The sequence below is a fragment of the Ovis canadensis genome, chromosome 2 (genome assembly GCF_042477335.2).
Source record: "Ovis canadensis isolate MfBH-ARS-UI-01 breed Bighorn chromosome 2, ARS-UI_OviCan_v2, whole genome shotgun sequence".
NCBI classification, from domain to species: Eukaryota; Metazoa; Chordata; class Mammalia; order Artiodactyla; family Bovidae; genus Ovis; species Ovis canadensis.
This window is the reverse complement of record NC_091246.1, coordinates 244,152,868-244,174,442: the sequence shown is the minus strand read 5'-3', so window position 1 is coordinate 244,174,442 and position 21,575 is coordinate 244,152,868. Positions and strand designations below refer to the sequence as shown.

General features: G+C 49.4%; 1 protein-coding gene and 1 non-coding gene across 10 annotated transcripts; both read left to right on the top strand.

Annotated features, from left to right (window-relative positions):
- Nucleotides 1-2,159: 2,159 nt before the first annotated feature.
- On the top strand, nt 2,160-21,103 carry RCC1 (regulator of chromosome condensation 1). Of its 9 annotated transcripts, none has more exons than XM_069578849.1 (12): nt 2,160-2,289; nt 7,068-7,218; nt 12,681-12,762; nt 13,302-13,367; nt 14,647-14,834; nt 15,013-15,192; nt 16,005-16,101; nt 16,215-16,337; nt 17,475-17,630; nt 17,929-18,048; nt 18,254-18,406; nt 19,569-21,103. In XM_069578849.1, the coding sequence occupies exons 3-12, from the start codon at nt 12,690-12,692 to the stop codon at nt 19,745-19,747; spliced, it is 1,335 nt and encodes a 444-aa protein (XP_069434950.1). In that variant the 5' UTR covers nt 2,160-2,289; nt 7,068-7,218; nt 12,681-12,689; the 3' UTR covers nt 19,748-21,103. The 9 variants fall into 9 exon arrangements, with proteins under 9 accessions (XP_069434950.1, XP_069434947.1, XP_069434952.1 ...); XM_069578846.1 differs by lacking the exon at nt 2,160-2,289 and adding an exon at nt 3,517-3,638 and having other exon boundaries at nt 13,302-13,409; XM_069578847.1 differs by lacking the exon at nt 2,160-2,289 and adding an exon at nt 3,544-3,638.
- On the top strand, nt 6,460-6,532 carry TRNAG-UCC (transfer RNA glycine (anticodon UCC)). Its single transcript has one exon. It is a non-coding gene; the product is annotated as a tRNA-Gly (tRNA).
- Nucleotides 21,104-21,575: the final 472 nt, after the last annotated feature.

Sequence of the window (21,575 nt, the reverse complement as noted above, 5' to 3'; positions counted from 1 at the left end):
CCACGTTCATTTTTATTTTAGTTCATTCTGTCTGTGGTGGCTCTTTATTGCTGCACTCAGCCTTTTTCTAGTTGCGGCTAGCGGGGGCTACTTTCTGCTGCAGCTCGAGGGCTTCTCGTTGCGGTGGCTTCTCTCGTGGGGCACAGGCTCTGGGGCACATAGGCTTCAGTAGTCGAGGCTCGTGGGCTCTAGAGCACAGGCTTAGTAGCTGTGGTGCACAGGCTAAGTTGCTCCACTGCATGTGGGATCTTCCCGGACCAGGGATCGAACCGCCATCCCTCGCATTGCAAGGTGGATTCTTAACCACTGGACCACCAGGGAAGCCTCCAGACCACGTTTATTTTTTATCACACATCTGTTGCCTTATAGTTTATAGGTTTATATTTCTAACAGTTTTTTAGCCATTATTTCTTCATATATTTTAAGAAACAAAAAGCATTTTATTTATTTGGCTGTGTGGGTTCTTAGTTGTGGCATGAGGGATCTTAGTTTCCTGACCAGGGATTGAACCCTGGCCTCCTGCAATGGGAGCATGGAATTCCAGCCACTGGACCACCAGGGAAGTCCCTTCTTCACATATTTTCTATTCCCAGTTCCTCCTTATTTTCAGGGTCTCCAGTTACCTGCAGAGCAGGCCACTTATTAAAGTTATTCCATAGTTCACTCATACTCTTTTCACTTAAAATTTTTTCTGTTTCATTTTGGATAGTTTCTTTTGCTATGCATGAGGTTCACTAATCACTGCTTTTCCAGTATCTAATCTATTATTAATGCCATCCACTATATTTATCATCTTAGATATTATCAAGAAGTTCACTTTGGATCTTTTTATATCTTCCATGTCACTACTTAACTTTTGGACATATGGAATACAGTTAGAATAACTTTTAATATTCACTTCTAATTCTATCATCTATGTCATTTCTAAGTCAGATTCAATCGACTGTCCTCCTTACTATGGTTTATGTTCAGTAAATAAAATACAACAATAATAGAGTGAAAAATTAATATTTATGTTCAAAGAAGATAAATGGGGCCAAAGAAGGCTTCATGGAGATGGCAAATAAAATTTAGCCTTAAATATATATATTTGATATATACGTAAAAATCAGATGTATATATACATCAAGAATTCAGCTAGACAGGAAAGAAAGCACTGGTAGAAAAGGTGAGAAAGGTGAGAAAGCAGGAGTGAGCATGGGCACGTTGAGAGGACAGTGCAGAAGCCAAGGGGGAGACGGGAAAACAACAGCTTGGGGCATTTGGTGCTCCTAGCACAGCACTGAAGAGATATGTCAGTCTTCAGACTTAGAAAATGAGCTTATGGATGCTGGGGAGAAGGATGGGGGGAAAGGATAGCTAGGGAGTCTGGGATGAACATGTACACACTGCTATATTTAAGATGGGTAACCAACAAGGTCCTCCTGTGTAGCACAGGGAATCTGCCACATAACTCAGTGTTATGGGGAGAGTGTTATGGAGTTTGGGGGAGAATGGATACATGTATATATATGGCTGAGTCCCCTCCCTGTTCACTTGAAACTGTCAAACATTGTTAATCAGCTATATTCTAATACAAAATAAAAAGTTAAGAAAAAAAGAAATATGTGAATCTCTACAGATTTTTAAGCAAGTCAAAGTCTCATAGTCATGATTTAGGGAGACTAACTCGGGGATCTTGATGGAATGAAATGAAGGCCAGGAGGTGCTGCTTTAGACCAGAGGGGCAAAAATAAAACATGGAGAGGAGAGGGAAGAACCAGAAAAGATACTGAAGTTTGAGAAACTTTTAACCTTGGCTTGAAGGATGAAGGGTGAGGGTGGGGGATCTTGATCCATGGAAAATGAGTCTCATTTGGTATATTGAGTCTTCTGCGTAGAGCCATAAGACTAAAACCCAGCGCAGAGGTCAGTACCAGACCAGATGGGCTGTCCTCTCAGTTAAAAGGTGGTGGCTCAGCCCCGAACAAGATTTCTGAAGTCCATCCACTTGTATCATGACCCCAGACAAGTTGCTTAACGTCTTTGAACCGCATTTTTTTTTCATTTTCCAACTGTCAAAAGTTTTGTGAGGAACAAATGGATGGATGTGTGTCTGAAGTTCAAGTTAGAGGTTTTACAAAATAGGTAACAATACTTATCTTTATAATTACATCAAGCTATGTGAATGAATAAGATCTTGGAGGAAGACAGCAGAGACAGAGATCCCAGGGCTAAAACTTGGAGGAATTTCACAGCATATCATCCAAAAGGGGAGTCCGTGATGGAGGCAGAAGTAAACTTGAGGAGGTAAGAAACCTTGAAAATGGGGCGTGCTTTGGGGTGGACTCTGTATGGAAGAAATTCAGCTGGTAAAGGCTCATCCGGAGCTTCCCTGGTGGTTCAGATAGTAAAAAAAAATAAATCATCTGCCTGCAATGTAGGAGACCTGGGTTCAATCCCTGGGTTGGGAAGATACCCTGGAGGAGGAAATGGCAACCCACTCCAGTATTCTTGCCTGAGAAATCCCAGGGACAGAGGAGCCTGGTGGACTACAGTTCATGGGGTCACCAAGAGTTGGACACAACTGAGCGACTAACACTTTTACTTCAAACACTCATCAAAAGTGTCCATCTAGAGTTCAGGAATGATAGCATGACTTTCAGAGTCAAGAGTACATGAAATGGAGAAAACACCCTTCTGCAGAGGTCACTCCTTTGACCTGGGAGACCCCCAGACACAATGAAAAGGCCTGAAAGGTGACCACAGGAAACTTGAAATACTGAAGAACTGCCTGAATCCATCCTGAACAAGGAGCATGTTAACAAGAGAAGGGTAGGCAGCTAGCTTACCTAGCTAGCTCCCAACCTCAGTTCACAGCCTCTTCTTTCTTATCTGGCCTCCCTGCCTCACTCTTGGTTTCCCCTCCACCCAAGCCTATTCTCTAAACAAAAATCTGTCACTCATGTGCTCAGATCCCTTCCAGAGTTCCCCATTTCCCCAGGATAGAGGCGGTCTCCTTAGACTAAACCGCTAAGTCCCTCCCACGGCACCCTGTGCCCCCAGTCGGACTTGGGCAGTTTCCCCAACCCACCAGAGGCTTTTATCGCTCCCTGTCCTCGCAAGGATGCTTCTCCTAGGATGCCCTACCCTCTTGGGCTTAACCTGGAAAACCTTCCTTAAGTCCCGGCTGAGCTAGATGACCCTGTGCGCACCCTTGTCACAACAGCCCTTGTCACAGCCCTGAGTAGTTGCTGACAGTCTGACTTCTCATCTTTCTCTGACGGAAAGCCCCTTGAGAGCAGGGACGATCAGTGTCTCTTTTATCCGTACAGTCCCTTCCATACCATATTTTTTCCCCAGGCAAACCCTGATTTCAAGCAGTCTTTCTGGTTGTCAGTCCACTCGTTCCAATTTAGGGCCTTCAAGACACACACCCGTTCTGTAAGCCCGGGCCGGTGCGGAAAGAGCCTGGTGGCGAGCGCCTTAGCCGGGTCGCGCCACCGGCACCTCCCGGGGCGGCCGCCAGGGGGCGCCGGGCTCTTTGTTTTCTTTTCTGGCCCGGGGTCGGGGCCGGAGGCCCGCAGAGCGCATGCTCTGGGGCAGTTCGCGGCCGGGCGGGCGAGCGGAGGAGTTCCTTGTGGCAGACCTGCAGCGAGGTAGGTCGCGCCACTCACGCACGGAGGGTCTGGGCGGAGGGCGGCGCGCGGGGCGGGCACAGCCCGGGAGCGCCGGCGGGCGGCGACGGGCCGGGGCGGTTGCCCGCGCGCGTCCGTGTGGCGCGGCGCCGGCCCCACGTGAAGCCAGCGCGGCTGGGAGGCGCGGGTGCGGGCGCGCGGGTCTGCGGCCCCGTGGGGCGCCGGGGAGCCAGCCCTCCCGCCCGGGCCCCGCCTCGCCGGAGAGAGGGCCGCGCGGCCCCTCCGCCGCCGCGCCTCGCGTGCCCGGCCCGCGCCGCCCGCGGGGGCGGGAGATTCAAACGGCCCGAGCGCGGCCGGCTGGGGTTTTGCGCGCGGCCGCGGTGACCTCGGCGCCCGCGATGCGTAGAGCCGCGCGCCTCCCGGACCGGGGCGGCCGCCCCGGCGGTGCAGCATTTCCGGAGCGGGAAAGTGATTTTTAAAAGTCCAGCACTGGTTTGGAGAGTGCGGTTTGCGGAGCGGGGTGGGAATCCCGCCCGGCAAGGGTCGGCTCGAGGAGCTCGAGAGTAGGCTGCCGAGGGTCTGCGTAGGGAGTGAAATCTCAGCGTCAACAGGCACCGCCACGACTGTTGACCAGTAGGAGAGGTGTGCCGGGAACTCCACATCAACTCATCTGTCAGCAGATTAATCGCTGGCAGTCTCCTCCGTGCCGCGCGTGCAGGGCTGGGGAAAATGGTGAAAGGGCCCCGGGTGGCCTTGATCGAGCTCCCTGCCTCCCCTGGGGAGGCCCATGTGGGGCCACAATTACTGTCCAGGGTGATCCCCAAGGTGTGCCCATGGAGCCGGGACGCTCGCTACTCCTGGCGGATATTAACCAAGGTGCTCCAAGTGTGACTTGAGTGCCTATAGCAGAAGTCGAGTGTAGGGAGTGTGGATGGGGATCTCGGATGTTCACCCAAGCCTGGGCAGGAGGATGAGTGATGGCTTTCCAGCCGAGGTGACTCTTGGCCAGGGTTTTGAAAGAACAGAGGAGTTATTCAGGCTGACCGAGGGTGGAGGGTTTCTGGCGATCCAGGCAGGGAACACAGCACGTGCAAATGCAGGAAGGTGTGGGTGAGTGTTGACATCAGAGGTACCACGGTGTTTAAGTCTGATTGGCACACAGGGTACCAGGAGAGGAAGAGCAAGATGATCGAGCAGGGGCTGGGTCTCCAAAGGTCTGGAGAGCAAGTGCTGGGTGGGGTGGAGAAGGCAGAGACAGTTTTACCCAAGAAGGGCATCAGAGTGGAGTCTGGAAAGGTAAACTAGGATTTCTCCATGCTCTTGTTGGGAAGCCATCCCAAGAACAGGAATCCTGTTCAGCTTTGCAACTGCCTAGTTGGCTACCCCTGGGCCATCCATCTAATCCCCCTGGGCCTTGTCCTTACCTGTAAGATGAAGATAAGAGAGTTACTAATATCCTGTAAAGCTGTGGTTCTAACACCTGGGGTAAGGTGTAGCCTCATTCTGCTGGGGAAAATGAATGCACTTAAGCCTAGGCTCCCCTCTGTATTTTTGGGCTTCCTTGGTAGCTCCGTTGGTTAAGAATCTGCCTGTGATGGAGGAGACCCAGGTTTGATCCCTGGATGGGCAAGATCCCCTGGAGAAGGAAACGGCAACCCACTCCAGTATTCTTGCCTGGAAAATCCCATGGACAGAGGAGTCTGGCAGGCTACAGTCCATGGGGTCACCAAGAGTCTGACACGACTTAGCGACTTAAACCACCACCACCCCCTCTGTATTGATGGGGGATCCTGGTAAGGAGCTCTTGGGTGAGGTCTACCAGCTCAATGCCTGACATCAGGCAGGAAGGAGTTGCTCCCCCAGTGTTTGTTGACAGACAAACAGAGCCTCTCTCCTGCCTTCCCTCACAAAGAGATTCTTCAGCCCTTGCATCTGTCTGGCAAGTGTTTGCCTCCTGACACTGGGGTGGCTGGGTGGGGACAGCTGCTGTGGTTGGAGAGGGCTCTGTCTCCCTTTGCAGAGATGAGGTCTCAGGGGGTCATAGCAGGAACACGAGGGCCCTGGTAGACTGTCTAGTCTACCAAATGGAAAAACAGGCCCAGGGAGACGTGGGGATGGGGGAAGCTCTGGTCCTGGTGGGGCGTGGTCAGCAGACCTGGGCTGTCACCCCACTTCTGTGTGGCCTGGGCCCCCTTCCCCTGAGAATACCAGGATGATCACACCTCTGAGGGCAGGATGCGAGTATTCCAGGATTGACTGGCACATGTTGTTGTTCAGTCGCTAAGTCATGTCCGACTCTGTAACTCCATGGATTGCAGCATGCCAAGCTCCTCTGTCCTCTGCCATCTCCCAGAGGTTGCTCACATTCATTTCCATTGTGTTGGTGTTGCTCTCTAACCATCTCATCCCCTGCTGCCCCCCTCTCCTTTTGCCTTCAGTCTTTCCCAGTCTCTCCCAAGAATCTTTTCCAGTGAGCTGGCTCTTTGCATCAGTGCCCAAAGTATCGGAGCTTCAGCTTTAGCATCAGTCCTTCCAATGAATATTCAGGGTTGATCTCCTTTAGGATTGACTGGTTTGATTTCCTTGCAGTCCACAGGACTCTTGAGGGTCTTCTTCAGCACCATAATTGGAAAGCATCAGTTCTTCACCTTAGGAGCCTGTTAGTGGAAGTTGACTCTGTATCTGACTTATTGAGATTGTATCTCAGTTTTCTTCCAGACTGAACTCCTTGAAGATGGAAGCTGTGTTTGTCTGTTGGGGAGTGAGGGGTGGTGACAAAAGACTAGGACCTATACCCAGCCCAGACTCTCGATGTCTACTTAAGAAAACACACCCAGGGACTTCCCTGGTGGTCCAGTGGTTAAGACACCACATTTCCACTGTAGAGGACACAGGTTCAATCCCTGGTCAAGGAACTAAGAGAAATTAAAATAAATAAATAAAACCTAGAGTGGTTAGAGACGAAGTCTGTCCAAAGGGCTGATTTGTGCGGTAGAAAACATGCATGTGGGTCATGGGTGCAGGGCTCCACCTTTTAGAAGGTGCCCTCTCATTCCCCACATTGCCTCCGGGATGGTTCATAGACACTGCAGTGCCTGGAGTCCTCCCTTTGAGAGATGAAGACTCTCAAGTTCAAAGGGGACTCAGGTGGGCTGGACTTAAAAGCCAGTGCGCTCTGCACCGTGGCTTGGAGCTGTGCTTGTGGTCCTTCCACGCGTGCTTCAGCAGATCTGTTGCCCTTCCGGCCCACTCTCCCAGGCCCTCACTGCTTCCGTGTCTCCCCTTGGCGCTCACCCACCGTTTTGTCCCTTTCAGCAGGCTCCCACCCTCTGCTCCTTGCCTTTGGCCAGGTTCACAGGGGATCCTGGGGAGCCCTGTCCAGGCTGCCGTGATCGCTGCCTGGATCATGACCCGCCTTTAGCCAACCGTTCTTTTGCTTTTAATTTTCAGATATACCTGGATTCCATTCCTGGCTCTCCTTTCCGGCTGTGCCAACTTAAGCAAGTAAATCTACTTCTCTGCGCCCCAGTTCCCTCACCTGTTAAATAAGAGTGACAGAGCCGTCTTCAGCTTGTTGTGAGACGTTAAAGGTTGTTAGAAGGTAGGTGTGGCCAGTGCCCCAAAGAGACTCATCTGAAGGAGCAGATTGGTTAAATAATTATGATCCAAACTCTGTCCTCATTTCTTGGAGAGGATGATTCCTTTAGGATTGAGAGAGGGATCCGAGGTAGTGTACCAATGGAGGCGACTTTGGATAGAAGTTCTTGCAGTAGGATAGGGCTGGTGTGGGATGGAGATGCACTGGTATGGAGAGAAGAGTGAGCAGTCTAAGAGTGTGAGAAGGGAGGGTGTGACAGATAAGATGAACCCAGAAGTTGTGTCAGTACCAGACCCTGGAGGTCTTTTTGAAAAGATCATGAGTGGTCGAATCATTTTTTTTGAGTTAATGATCCATGACACTGAATACCTCCTATAGCCTTTGTTTTTCTGATCTCCACTCCAGGCCTTTCCCATAGATCAACCCAATAGCAGCACCGATGTGCTGATACCATTCTGTTTCCTGTTTGTTTGTGTTTTCCGCTTCTTGTTGTGAGTACTTTTCCGAGCTCCTTCTCAGTCTCCCTCCCCAGCAGAGCTGACAGCTGCAGGTCATTCTGATGAGCTGACGGGGAAATATGCCTTTGGCGGGACAGGGCCCCAGACCCAGTGAACCAGTGCCAACATGGCCAAGGGTTATGAGCTGTTTACTGGAACGAATGGGTCCCTGGTGTATCCCACACTCCTTAACCCATCCAGCTCTGCCACCTTAATACCCCTTCTTGATCGGTTCCTGCACACTTCACACTTGACAAAAACCACTCAGTCTCTCCTCCCTGTTTGTCCCCCAGTCTTCTTGGTAAGTGGAAGTCTACCATCTACCTAGTTACTTAAGCCAAAGGCTAGGAGTCCTTGTGTTGGACCAAGTTCATAGGGGGATTAAAGGGGCCCTGCCCGGGATCCCCTGGATTTTTTAGGATGAAATAGTCAATCTGGTTCCTCCCCCACCCTCATTCCCTACATCTAATCCACTGGCAAAGCAAGCCTGTCTCCTAAATTGTGTATTTTTCTTTGTTGCCTCAGACCAAATCATGTCACCAGCTTCTCTCATTTGGATGCTTGCAATTGCCTCCTCTTCCATTCCCTTCCAGAACAATCGTTAATGAGATAGTCTTCTTAAGGCTTGTCTGTTTTCCCTACTAGGCCTTGTACGACCCGGCCCCTGCTCCCCATGTGCCTCTGATCCATCACTGTCCAGCTGCAGCCCTGCTGGCCTCCCCAGGTTCCTGAGCACGTCACATGCTTTTGTCCAGGCCTTCCCCTGCTGGCTTTCTCTGCGTAGTATTTCAAGTCTTAGCCCAGATGTCACCTATCTGACCTATATCTCCTCCCCTATCCCAGTTACTCTCTCTTTTTTTGTGTGTGTGATAAACTATACATAACAAAATTTACCATTGTAGCCTTTTTTAACTGTACATGGTTCAGTGGCATTAAATACATTTACATTGTTGTGTCCCTAGAATATTCCTACTGTATCACCTTGCCTATTCATCACACCACACTATCTGTAATAATACTCTCTCTGCCTGTGTATGTATTTCTGTCTGTAAGCTCCATGAGAGCAGGGAGAAGGTTAGTTGCCTTTTTCCTTGCTACCCCTGGTCCAGAGCCAAGCAGTGGTAATAAGCATTCATGGAAGGATTGAGTCCATGCTGCTACGTACCATGTGCTTGGCACTGCAAAACCCTTCACAGACATTTCATTCCGTCTGGACAGCGGCCCTCGAAGTGGTCATTACATCGCTTTACATGAGGATACACACAATTCAGAGAGGCTAGAACAGCCAGAGAGGCCAAACATGGTCGCACAAGCAGGGTTGAGCAAACCACAGCTCTTATCCCTGATGCAAAGAACTGACTCGTTGGAAAAGACCCTCATGCTAGGAAAGACTGAGGGCAGGAGAAGGGGATGACAAAGGATGAGATGGTTGGATGGTGTCACTGACTCGATGGACATGAGTTTGAGTAAGCTCTGGGAGTTGGTGATGGACAGGGAAGCCTGGCATGCTGCAGTCCATGGGGTCACAAAGAGTTGGACACGACTGCGCAACTGAACTGATCCCAGTGAAGGCGCATTTCTAGTGAGGGAAGAGGGGTCTCAAAGAGGCTGGTTGGAGGGGAGGAGTGCCACCCTGGGAGAATAAAAGTTGGGTGAAACATAGAACTGCCACCTCAACAAAGTCAAAACTGGGCCAGTCTCAGCCTGTAGAAGCTCAGCCTGCAGAGGCTCTGCCCACACAGCCGTGGGGCATTCTAGGCCTTTGGCTGCTTCCTTGTCTTCGGCACTTTGTTCTCCTCCCCCAGGTCAGCCAGCAGAAATGTGCCTGGAGGTTCCAGGCCGTTGACCTCATGTACATATACCTCGGAACAGGGAGCTAGAGAGGCTCCAGAGAAGGGTTCTTAGAATTCTCTTGCCATTTATAGCCTTAGTTAAACTCTCTATCCCTTTTCTATAAAATGGAGAAAAGGTGGTTAGATTAGATTAGCTGTGCCTAAGCATTACCTGGAACAGACCCTAGATGTTTAAACACCAGCATTGATTTATTGAGCCCTTACCCTACCGTGTAATTGTATGTGTGCATGCTAAGTCGCTTCAGTCATGTCTGACTCTTTGCGACCCTATGGACTGTAGCCCGCCAGGCTCCTCTGTCCATGGGATTCTCCAGGCCAGAATACTGGAGTGGGTTGCCACGCTGTCCTCCAGGTGATCTTCCTGACCTAGAGATCAAACCACCCTGTAATTACTTTTACAGTATTAGCTCATTTAGTCATAGTCATAACAATGTGTAGATACTATTGTTGTTCAGTTGCTCAGTCATGTCTCTTTGCAGCCCCATGGACTGCAGCACGCCAGGCTCCTCTGTCCTCCACTATCTCTTGGACTTTGCTGAAATTCATGTCCTTTGAGTCAGTGACACCACCCTTATGGCAGAAAGCGAAGAAGAACTAAAGAACCTCTTGATGAAAGTGAAAGAGGAGAGTGAAAAAGTTGGCTTAAAGCTCAACATTCAGAAAAACTAAGATCATGGCATTTGGTCCCATCACTTCATGGCAAATAGATGTGGAAACAGTGGCAGACTTTATTTTTGGGGGCTCCAAAATCATTGCAGATGGTGACTGCAGCCATGAAATTAAAAGACACTCCTTGGAAGAAAAGTTATGACCAACCTAGACAGCATATTAAAAAGCAGAGACATTACTTTGCCAACAAAGGTCCGTCTAGTCAAGGCTATGGTTTTTCCAGTAGTCACATATGGATTGAGAGTTGGACTGTAAAGAAAGCTGATCGCCGAAGAGTTGATACTTTTGAACTGTGGTGTTGGAGATGACTCTTGAGAGTCCCTTAGACTGCAAGGAGATCCAGCCAGTCCATCCTAAAGGAAATCAGTCTTGAATATTCATTGGGAGGACTGATGTTAAAGCTGAAACTCTTAATACTTTGGCCACCTGATGTGAAGAGCTGACTCATTTGAAAAGACCCTGGTGCTGGGAAAGACTGTACACTGGGAAAGATTGTATGCGGGAGGAGAAGGGGATGACAGAGGGTGAGATGGTTGGTTGGATGGCATCACTGACTTGATGGACGTGAGTTTGAGTAAGCTCCAGGAGTTGGTGATAGACAGGGAAGCCTGGCGTGCTGCAGTCCATGGGGTTGTAAAGAGTTGGACACAGCTGAGCGACTGAATTGAACTGAGTCAGTGATGCTATCTAACCATCTCATCCTCTGCCACCCCCTTCTCCTTTTACTTTCAATCTTTCTCAGCATCAGGATCTTTTATTTCATGGCAGCACTCACCATCCATAGCGATTTTGAGTAATTACTATCCCCATTTTACTGAGGAGGAAACTGAATGGTGAAGAGACTAAGTAACTTTGTCCAAGGTCAAACAGCCAGAAAGTAGCTGAGTACATAGCCTGGCTCCTCTTAACCACTACTTGCTCTACTGCTTTTGCATCTGGATAGCTGCAAATTGCCTGGGCCCTGCTCTCTATTCCAGAGGGATCACAGAGTTTGGGAGCCTTAAGGCTTAGACAGCCGTCTTTCATAACCTTAAAAACCAGGGCTCAATAAAGGTTTATTTCAGAAACTGCTTATGTGGAGGAAAAAGGGCTTTTGACCCAATTTGGGCTGGGTTGAAATTGAGACACTAGGGCAGAGTGTCTGTTCTCAGTGGCCTTGAGAAGGCAACAGCAGTTAGTTGAAGTAAGGAGGCAGTCAGCACTGACGGCTCAGCTGCCCTGGATCGTGCGAGCTGCCACAACCCTTCATGTCACCCAGAGGTGATTTCCTTTCCCGCTTTGTAATACCGGGTGTTTCTGTTAGTATGAGTGTATATACAGTGTTTATCTCTTGTTGGATGGGTTTAAAGGAAAGCCAGGTTCCTCCTAGGAGTGGTGGCATTTTGGATCAAAGGGCACAAAATGGTTTTGTTTTTTTAATTTATTTAAATTTTGGCTATGCTGGGTTTTCATTACTGCTTACAGGCTTTCTCTAGTTGCAGTGAGTCTGGGCTACGCTGTTGCGCTGCATGGGCTTACTGCAGTGGCTTCTCGTTGTGAGTGTGGGCTGTAGGGCATACAGGCAGAGTAGTTGTGGCGCATGGCTTAGTTGCCTCACAGCATGTGGAGTCTTCCCGGACCAGGGATCGAACCTGTGTCCCCTGCATTGGTAGGTAGATTCCTAACGACTGGACTGTGGTTGAGAAAATGGTGTGGTTTGGTTTTATTTAATGAAAATAACTGTGAATGTGTGTTTGTGTGGTCTGATTATAACAGTAATGTATCACCAGAGTTACTATGGTTATGTTGGGGTTGGGAGTAGTTGTGATGTTCATTGAATGTTCTTCAGTGTTTTAATTATTTTTAATTTTTAAATATAAATTTATTTATTTTAATTGGAGGTTAATTACTTTACATTAATTTTTTAATAATAAAATTTAAAAATACATGTCATGCTGTTTGTATCTTAGATTAAGATGTAAAGAAGTAAAATTTGTCCATAATCACATTTGCCGGAGGTTACCATTATTAATATTGAATGTATTTCCTTCCACATATTTTTATATATGTATGCTTTTTCTTTTCCACAAGTAGGATGATGGCCTGTTTTTCAATCTGCTTATGTTACTTGGCAATGATTCAGTAAATAAATCTCTGAAAACATCACTTTTAATGGCTTCGTACTGTTTTATTATCAGTATGCCACGTATTATTTAGCCAATCCCCTACTCCTAAGTACATGGGTTGCTCCATTTTTTGTTGTTTTTGTTTTTTTAATGTTACGAAGAATACAGTAGAGAATATTAGTGGAACTTAATCTTTGGGTTTATTTATTATTTGGTTCTTCTCAGGTAAATTCCGAGAAGTGGAATTGCTAGGCATTTCTTTTCACTTTTTTTAGGGTTTTTGATAAATATTGCCTGAATAGAGCCATTTCTGACATGGAGTCTTTGCCTGGGTTTTTCAGGACAGGAAGATGCCACCCAAGCGTGTAGCTAAGAGAAGGTCTCCCCCAGAAGATGCCCTCCCCAAAAGCAAGAAGGTGAAAGGTAAGTTGGCCCTCAGTATGGATGGCCTCTTGGCATCCCCAGAATCTGGTACCAGGCTCCTTCCTCCCTGAGATTTGAAGCCAAGGGGCCAGGAAGCCCAGGAACTCCACCCAGCTGGAGGGTCTCCTGTAGCTCACTGATTCCCACCCTCTGGGAATGATAAAGGGGCAGAGACTTGCTTAAAAGCCCTCAGATACAGGTGAAAAACTAGACCCTACGGCTTTGCCCTAGGCAGTAATGCCTAGTTAAGACCATTGACCTCCAGACTGGTTCACATCCTCGCTCTGCCACTTTCTAGCTGTATAGCTGTGGCAGATCGCTAACCTCACTGAACTTAGACTACCCCGTTCATAAAACGGGCAACCTCACCGGGCTGCCATGGGGAAAATGAGCTCGTTTCCTGGTTAGCACTTGAGAGAAGTGCCGTTTGGTCTCCTCCCTGCGGGGACCCTAGAGGGAGTCAGGGAGGAGAGCACCCCCCAGTCTGGGAGGGTGGGGGGAGTGTGGACCCACACTCAGACAGTGTCTGTCTTTTGCAGACCCTCGTAACCAGGCAGTGAGGGCCGTTGCCTCCCGCCGTGTTCCAGGCGCCCGCTCCTGCCAAGGTGCCTGCGGGCTGTGCCCTCCTGACCAGAAGGCCCGACCAGGTGGCTGCCTGCCCAGAGTGCCCTCTGCGCAGCCGCAGCAGTCCTGGCAGCCGTGGCCACACCCCCGGGGGGAGGGGCTGGATGCCATTGGCTCTCCGGGGCCTTGGCGGCCCCACCCCCCATTGCCCAGCAGATGGCCTAGCGCAGCACTCTGATTGGCGCTTACCTCTTTGCAAATGCCTGTGCGGTCTCTTACTCCTCCCTTTCCTCTTCGGCTGCGTATCTGCTCCCCAGAAGAAGTGGAGAGGGGGTCAGTGTGCCCATGTCCAGTGGTTAAGTCACAGCCTGAGGATGGAGACTAGGGACTATGCTCTGACCGTGTAGGCCTCCTCGATTTGGTTTCGCTGCAAACTTTGCTCGTTATTAGCTCTTATGACACTCTCTGAGGCTCTGTTCTCCTTTTCTATACAATGGGAGCCTGAAATGGAAGACCTATAGCATAATGTGGGGGGCTGCAAGTCAATTTAACATTCATAGAATAAGCAGTGTTAGATGTTGTTATGCCCTCTCTGTTAGTTGGTTCCTGACCAAGAACACCCAATCAGAAAAGCTATCTTGTGCCCCATTTCTCCTCCCCACCTGAATTTTCTTCTCTGTATCAAGTATATTATTGCCATTTCCTTCCACTCACATTAATAATGTGCTTAGGTGGGCACTTTCCTGGTAGTCCAGTGGCTAAGACTGCATGCTCCATTCCTGATCAGGGAACTAGATCCCACAGGCCACAACTAAGGAGCCTGCGTGTTGCACTAGGACTGAGCATAGCCAAATAAATAAGTAAATACAGATTTTTTTTTTAAATGTGCTGGAGTTTTTTGGTTTTTAAAATTAAAATTCTTTTCATGTGAGTCATATTTTAAAGTCTTCATTGAATTAGTTTCAGCATTGCTTGTTTTGTGTTTTGGATTTTTGGGTATGAGGCACGTTGGATCTTAGTTCCCCCTCCAGGGATTGAACCTACACACCCCTCTATTGGAAGGCAAAGTCTTAACCACTGGACCACCAGGGAAGTCCCTAATGTGCTCAGTTTTTAATCTTCACAAACATTGTATGAGATAGGTACTTCTCTTACCCTCGTTTCACAGATGATGATGTTTAGGCTTGGAGAGGTCTGACTAATGTTTTGTGGCTGGGCGCGGATTTGAACCCAGGTCTGTGTTATCCCACAGCCTGCGCAGCGACCTCTCCTCTCTCTTGTCATCCTGCACGCTCAGGGGCTATCTTCTTTACCCCTCAGTCTCCCATAGGTCCCATGGCACAGAACCAGGTATGGTGCTGACACTGGGCCAGGGCGACGTGGGCCAGCTGGGGCTGGGCGAGAATGTGATGGAGAGGAAGAAGCCGGCCCTAGTGTCCATTCCAGAAGACATCGTGCAGGCTGAGGCTGGGGGCATGCACACTGTGTGCCTAAGCAAAAGTGGCCAGGTAGGTCAGGGTGGCACCAGATGGGACAGGACCTGGGACTGGGGTCCTTGCGGAAGGAGCTCTGAACCATATGCATTACCCTGTAGAGATGAAGCTGGCTAGATAAGCAGGGAGTGGCCTAGACTAGAACATACTGAGAGGACAGACCTCGCACTAACGGGGGGCATCCTCTGCACAGGTCTACTCCTTCGGCTGCAATGACGAGGGTGCTCTGGGAAGGGATACATCAGTGGAGGGCTCAGAGATGGTCCCTGGGAAAGTGGACCTGCAAGAGAAGGTGGTACAGGTGTCAGCAGGAGACAGTCACACAGCAGCCCTCACCGAGGATGGCCGTGTCTTCCTCTGGGGCTCCTTCCGGGTAAGACTGGGTCTGGAGGATGGCTGTGGAGCTGTGAGCAGAATTAAGTACAGCTGGTGGGGCCCCATCTCCATGCCCATGTTGTACTTGTGGAGAGATTGAGACCCTGGGAAGAGCTTGGACCCAGACCCAGATTTCTGGTTCTTCATCAGGCCTGTGCACACTACTGACTGCCCCTGTGAATCTGATGTTATGATTTTGTGTGTCATGGAAAAGGAGTGGCTCAGGGATACCTTTGGTCTCGGCTGAGCCAAGAAGCCTGCTGACCCATCTCCTCCCTTTTAACCTCCCCCCTCCCCATCCCAGTCTCCTTCCACACTTCTCCGAGGCATATCTCAGAATTTTCAAGACTGGAGAGTGTGGTTTAAACAGCAGATTCAGCATTAAAATTGTTTTGGCACTTTGTTATTCAGTTTATTTTGAAATGTCAGAAATAAAGGAATCTGATATTTCCTCATTGGAGCTCTTTTAACACTTTTTGATGGAGAATTTCAAACATGTAAGAGTAATCAGAATGCTATTTTGAACTTTTATTTACTTGCCTGAACAATTATCAGCTTATGACCAAACTTGTTCGACTTTTACTTCCTTCCATTCCCCAACTCCTTTATTATATTTTAATGCAAATCACAGAGCACATATGATTTCACTCATGAGTATTTCACTGTGTGGCCTGGCTCCTGTCCACCTCTCTATCCTCACCTGGCACCAGTGCCCTTCACCACATAGCTCTGGGGGTGCCTACAAAGCTGGATCTGGCTGGTATGAGACAGGCAGAGCTGGCTGAAAACTGACCCGCCCCTCCCTTCCAGGACAATAATGGTGTGATCGGGCTCTTGGAACCCATGAAAAAGAGCATGGTGCCCGTGCAGGTGCAGCTGAGTATGCCCGTCATGAAGGTGGCCTCAGGTGAGTCTGGGTTCTCACTCTGGGCAGGAGTTGGGAGGACCTTTTTCTGGGTCTGGCCCAGCCTTGGGCCTTACAGACAAGCCCTGCATCCCCTGCTTTCCTCTCACCCTCAGGAAACGACCACTTGGTGATGCTGACAGTTGATGGCGACCTCTATACTTTGGGCTCCGGGGAGCAGGGCCAACTGGGCCGCGTACCTGAATTATTTGCCAATCGTGGTGGCCGTCAGGGCCTTGGTAGGTGTTTGTTTTTAATTTATTTTTGTCTGTGCTAGGTCTTGATTGCCACATGGGCTTTTCTCTACTTGTGGCAAGCGGGGGCCACTCTCTAGTCGTGGTACCCAGCTTCTCATTACAGTGGCTTCTCTCGTTGCAGAGCACAGGGTCTAGGGCACACAGGCTTCAGTAGTCATAGCTCATGGGCTCAGTGGCTCCCAGGCTCTAGACCACAGGCTCAATAGTTGTGGCTCATGAGCTTACAGCCTGTGGGATCTTTTGAATCCAAGCTTCCTGTACTGGCAGGCAGATTCTTTACCACTGAGCCACCAGGGAAGCCCCTTGGTAGGTGTTTTGATGATTTAGTTTCAGTTTAGGTTCAAAGGATTTGTTAACAAAAGAAACCACTCATCACACACAAACAAAATGCTGTTGGTTTCACCTGTGTGTCATAAGATTTCATCTGACCTCAGGGCGTTGGCTAGACTTCCAGGGGCTTAAGAAATTCCAAGACCCACTCCCTTTCTTAAGTGCCACTTGACTTACTGGTAACAGTTGGTGTGTTCACAAGTAGGCATGTAGTCCAAGCAGGGTCCAGGCAAGGTCAGATGTCAGTCAGAGGCCTGCTCTCCTGCTTCTGAAGCCTGAACAAGACTACCTCCATTTTAATTTCCCTGACAGTAGGTAGCTTAGGTTCCTGTGGTGGGACAAGTTGGCAAGCCACCCCCTGCTGAAGGTCAAAGGCAGAAGGGATTCTCTTGTGTTCAGGCTTGCATCGGGTGGACCTGCAGTGATAGTTAAGGAATCCCCAGACTACCTCAGAGTTGAATCTTGGCTCTACCCCTTCCTGGCCATGGGCCCCCAGACAGTTTCCTCATCTCTAAACTACCTGCCTCACTGGGTTGTTGTGAAGTGAACAGAGTTCATATAGAAGGCTGTCTGACACACAGCAAGTTCCATATAAATGCTGCCTCTGTGGCTTGGGGGTCTGAGTGAGGCACCTGGCCTCTGTTCGCCTCAGTCTCCTCTTCTGTATTCTACGGAAAAGAGTCCCTGCGTAGGCTCCCTGTGAGGGCTTCAGCAGTAAAGGAGACACAGTGGGGCAGAGAGGAGAGGCCGTGTGTGTGCCGCTGGCCCTGACCTTCTCTCTGCCTGCAGAACGACTCCTGGTCCCCAAGTGTGTGATGCTGAAATCCAGGGGAAGCCGGGGTCATGTCAGATTCCAGGATGCCTTCTGCGGTGCCTACTTCACCTTCGCCATCTCCTCCGAGGGCCATGTATATGGCTTCGGCCTCTCCAACTACCATCAACTTGGTGAGCCCCAAGCCCATCATCCAGCGTAGCCCAGAGCGACTTGGGTTGCAGTCCTGCCTCCACCACTCATTCATTGTGCCCCCTCCGTACGGGGCTCACCTAACCTCTCAGAGCCTCAGTTGTTGTTGTTTTGAATATTTATTTATTTATTTTTGGTTGTGCTGAGTCTTCGTTGCTGCACTGCGGCTTTCTGTAGTTGTGATGAGTGGATATGATGAGGGAAGGGATGAAGAAGGCAATTCCTTGGACGGTGTCACCCCTGACAGCCTCATCCTGACCTTCCCCCCGCCCCTCCCAGGAACCCAAGGCACAGAATCCTGTTTTATACCTCAGAACCTAACATCCTTCAAGAACTCCACCAAGTCCTGGGTAGGCTTCTCTGGGGGCCAGCACCACACAGTCTGCATGGATTCAGAAGGTAGGGGGTCTAGACCTATCTCTGGGGCGGGGGTGGAGTGTTCCCTGGACACAGGCCTGGCCCTACTCTGTAAACAACAGTGCTTGAAACCTGGGCCTGCTCCATGGATTGGGCTAACCGTGGGTCCATGAGGATCACCCCACCTGCCAGCACCTGGGAGTTCAGTGGGGGCCTGCTATTCTTCGTCTTCTCCTTCCTCCCACAGGAAAAGCATACAGCCTGGGCCGGGCTGAGTATGGGCGGCTGGGCCTTGGGGAAGGTGCTGAGGAGAAGAGCGTACCCACCCTGATTTCCAGGCTGCCCACGGTCTCCTCAGTGGCTTGTGGTGCCTCTGTAGGGTATGCTGTGACCAAGGATGGTGAGTGGGACTGCCCACAGTCGGTCTGGTTGGGGTCTGGGGGTCATGATTCTTACCAGAGTGCCTAGCAGGTTCTGTTGCCCACCATTCTGTGGAACTGAGATGTGGAGAGCAGTATTTGTGATGACGTTATTTTTGTCCTGATTGTTAGAAGTTCTGGCTTCGATGACATAAAGTGGGTAAACACATTATTAAAATTATTTTAATGTGTTTGAGCCAAGGGGATATATCAATTACTGAGGCCCAGATAGGCAAGGCTTCCCAGGTGGCCCGGTGATAAAGAATCTACCTGCCAGTGCAGGAGATACAGGAGTCGTGGGTTTGATCCCTGGGTTGGGAAGATCCCCTGGAGGAGGAAATGGCAATGTACTCCAGTATTCTTGCCTGGAAAATCCCATGGACAGAGGAGCCTGGCGGTCACAGTCCATGGAGTCACGAAGAGTCAGATACAGCTGAACACACAGGGAAGGACAGGGAGAAGGACTGAAACCCTGGTCTCCAGGACTCCTAACACAGGCATGCCTTTACATTTATACCTCGGTGACCCTTTTTTATGCAAACTAGTAACTGCCGGCTTCCCAGGGAGTTGTACTTAAAATATCATCAGGAGAAAGAAAGCTCAGTAGTTGGGGTCCTGGCAGGCACAGCAGAGGATGGTGTGGACAAGTGGTCGCCAAAGCCTGAGGGAGCAGACTTGGAGGCCTTGAGAAAGCAGGCTGGCAGAGGTGCTTGATCCGGGACTGTCTGGAAAGAGTTCCTGAGGAAGTGGGGTGTACTGCACCTTGAAGGTTTAGTCCTTGATGGTAAGAAAAGGAGAACATCCAGAATAGTCTCAAAGGCAGGTGGTTCAGGGAATGGAGGTGATGTAGGGGTTTGGGGAATGACCCACCAGTCATTGTCAGGCCTTGAAAGCTCTGCCTGGGAGCAGGCAGAAGTCTTTGTCAATGCATAAGGGCTGCGGTCTCTGGTTGACAAAGCTCTTTTTTGTCCATCATCTCCTTGCCTCCTCCTAGCTTCTCTGAACTCCCCGGAGGCTGGGACATTGCCAGGCTGCCTCAGGCCAACCCCAGAAGGTACCCCCATGTGCCAGGCTTCTCGCCCTGCAGAAAGCTGGGGCTGGGGATCCTCGAGACAGGATCTCCCTTGTTTCTCTCCCCTGTAGGTCGTGTTTTTGCCTGGGGCATGGGCACCAACTACCAACTGGGCACGGGACAGGACGAAGACGCCTGGAGCCCCGTGGAGATGACAGGCAAACAGCTGGAGAACCGTGTGGTCTTAACTGTGTCCAGCGGGGGCCAGCACACAGTCTTACTAGTCAAGGACAAGGAACAGAGCTGGTGAAGCCTCTGAGGGCCTGGTTCCTGGCCCCCACAACCTCCCTCTTGGAACAGGGAAGCCGTGATGACTACGTGTTCCAGCAGGCCTCTCCCAGCCCCGAGCACTCTGTCACCTCCTGCCTTTTCCTCATCAGCAGAACAGAACCCTTCTCCCTTTTGTGTCCCCTTCTTTTCTGGAATCATCCTGGGACTTACAGGATGAGGGTGGGATAGATGGAAGAGAGGGGAGGGGTTTTTATCAGAAGGAACATTGCTCATCCCACAGCCATACGGTCAGACCTTCCCCCTCATCCCTACTTCCCGTGGTACTGGCTGACCCTGGTTTTGCCTCTCCAAAACCAAAACTTCCTCCCCTGCGTGTTTGGTGCCCATATACGCTGAGAAGTCGGGCTCCATCAAGCCCCGCTCTAGTCCTGTGCCACTCTTCCCGTCCTTCACAACCCACAGGCGGACACATGGTACAGTCGTCAGACCCAGCTGTCATGGACTTATGCCTGGGGGAAACTGGAGAAGGGGCAGGGCTACCCAGCCGTGGGCAACCCCAGGCCAAATATTTGGCCCTGAACAGGTGCCCATGGGGCAAGAAGAAAAACAGGGCTCCTCCGCTTGATCAAGAAAAAAGCTAATCCGCCTTTCTCCCAGAAGCACAAAGCATTCTGTCCTTCAGGCCTTGTCTGTAGTCTCCCCCATTCATCCTGCCTCACCTGCAGCCAAGGGCCTGAAATCTGGAAAGGCAGCTGTGCCTGCAGGGCAGGACTTGCGGGGAGAGGGAAAGGAGGGCTTTATAAACAAACAGCAATATTGAGAGTGAAAGGAGGGAGGGGAAGAGGGTTGGAGGAGTAGAGTCTGGTCCCCAGAAAGGGAAACAGCAGCTTGTACAGTGGCTGAAAAAACAGGAAAGGGTTTTGATTTTCTTTTTTTTTTAATGTAAAGTATTTTGGAGGGGAGAGTGAAGTCTTTTAATACTTTGAATAAATTTAGAGTTTTATAAAACAGGCCACTTATTTTCTACACACTCCCTGCTTTTTTAAGGGAGCACCTGCTGTGTTGGGAAGGGCAGAATGACCCCATGCCTGTAGACCTGGGGAAGACTAGGACTTCAGTGATGTCAAGAAGTCCTGGTATGTGCCAGCTGTTCATTTTTTGTTATTTGTTGTTTTGTTTTTGTTTTTTGTATGGAACAATGTCTGTTCTAGACAAATCAAAATGAGTCGATTGGTTTTTGTTAGATATTTATGTTTCAAGAATCACTGGATTTTTACAAAATTATATTGTACAGTATGTGAGACATGGAATGGATCTTTTTAATATCCTAATTTGAAACCAAGATTTTTGAGTACAATACATCTCTAGAAATACACTAAGTTTAATGATGTATCATTTCAAAAGCTAGTGTAACTGAATAAAAATGATTAATTGCACAGTAACAACTTATGCATAATGATGTAGATTTTCACAGGCATTTGAGCAACCAAATCACATAAAGCTGACCTGTCCAGTATGGTGGTCAGTAGCTACTTGTGGCTATTTAGATTTAATTTAAATTTGTAAAAGTGTAAAATGAACTTCCTCAATTTTACTAGCCACATTGCAAGTCCTCAGTAGTCAAAAGCAGCTAGTGCCTATGGTTTGGGGGCTATGCAAATACCAAAATTTATAGAACATTTCTATAATTGCAGAAAGTCACAGTGGACAATGCTAATATAGGAAATCTATATATGTACAGCAGGGAAGTTTTATTAATACCAGGAGGATTCTTGATGTCAGCTATTCTTGGAAAAATGAATATGATATGAAATAACTTAAAATGTTTTCTGTGATTGTTTTTTCCT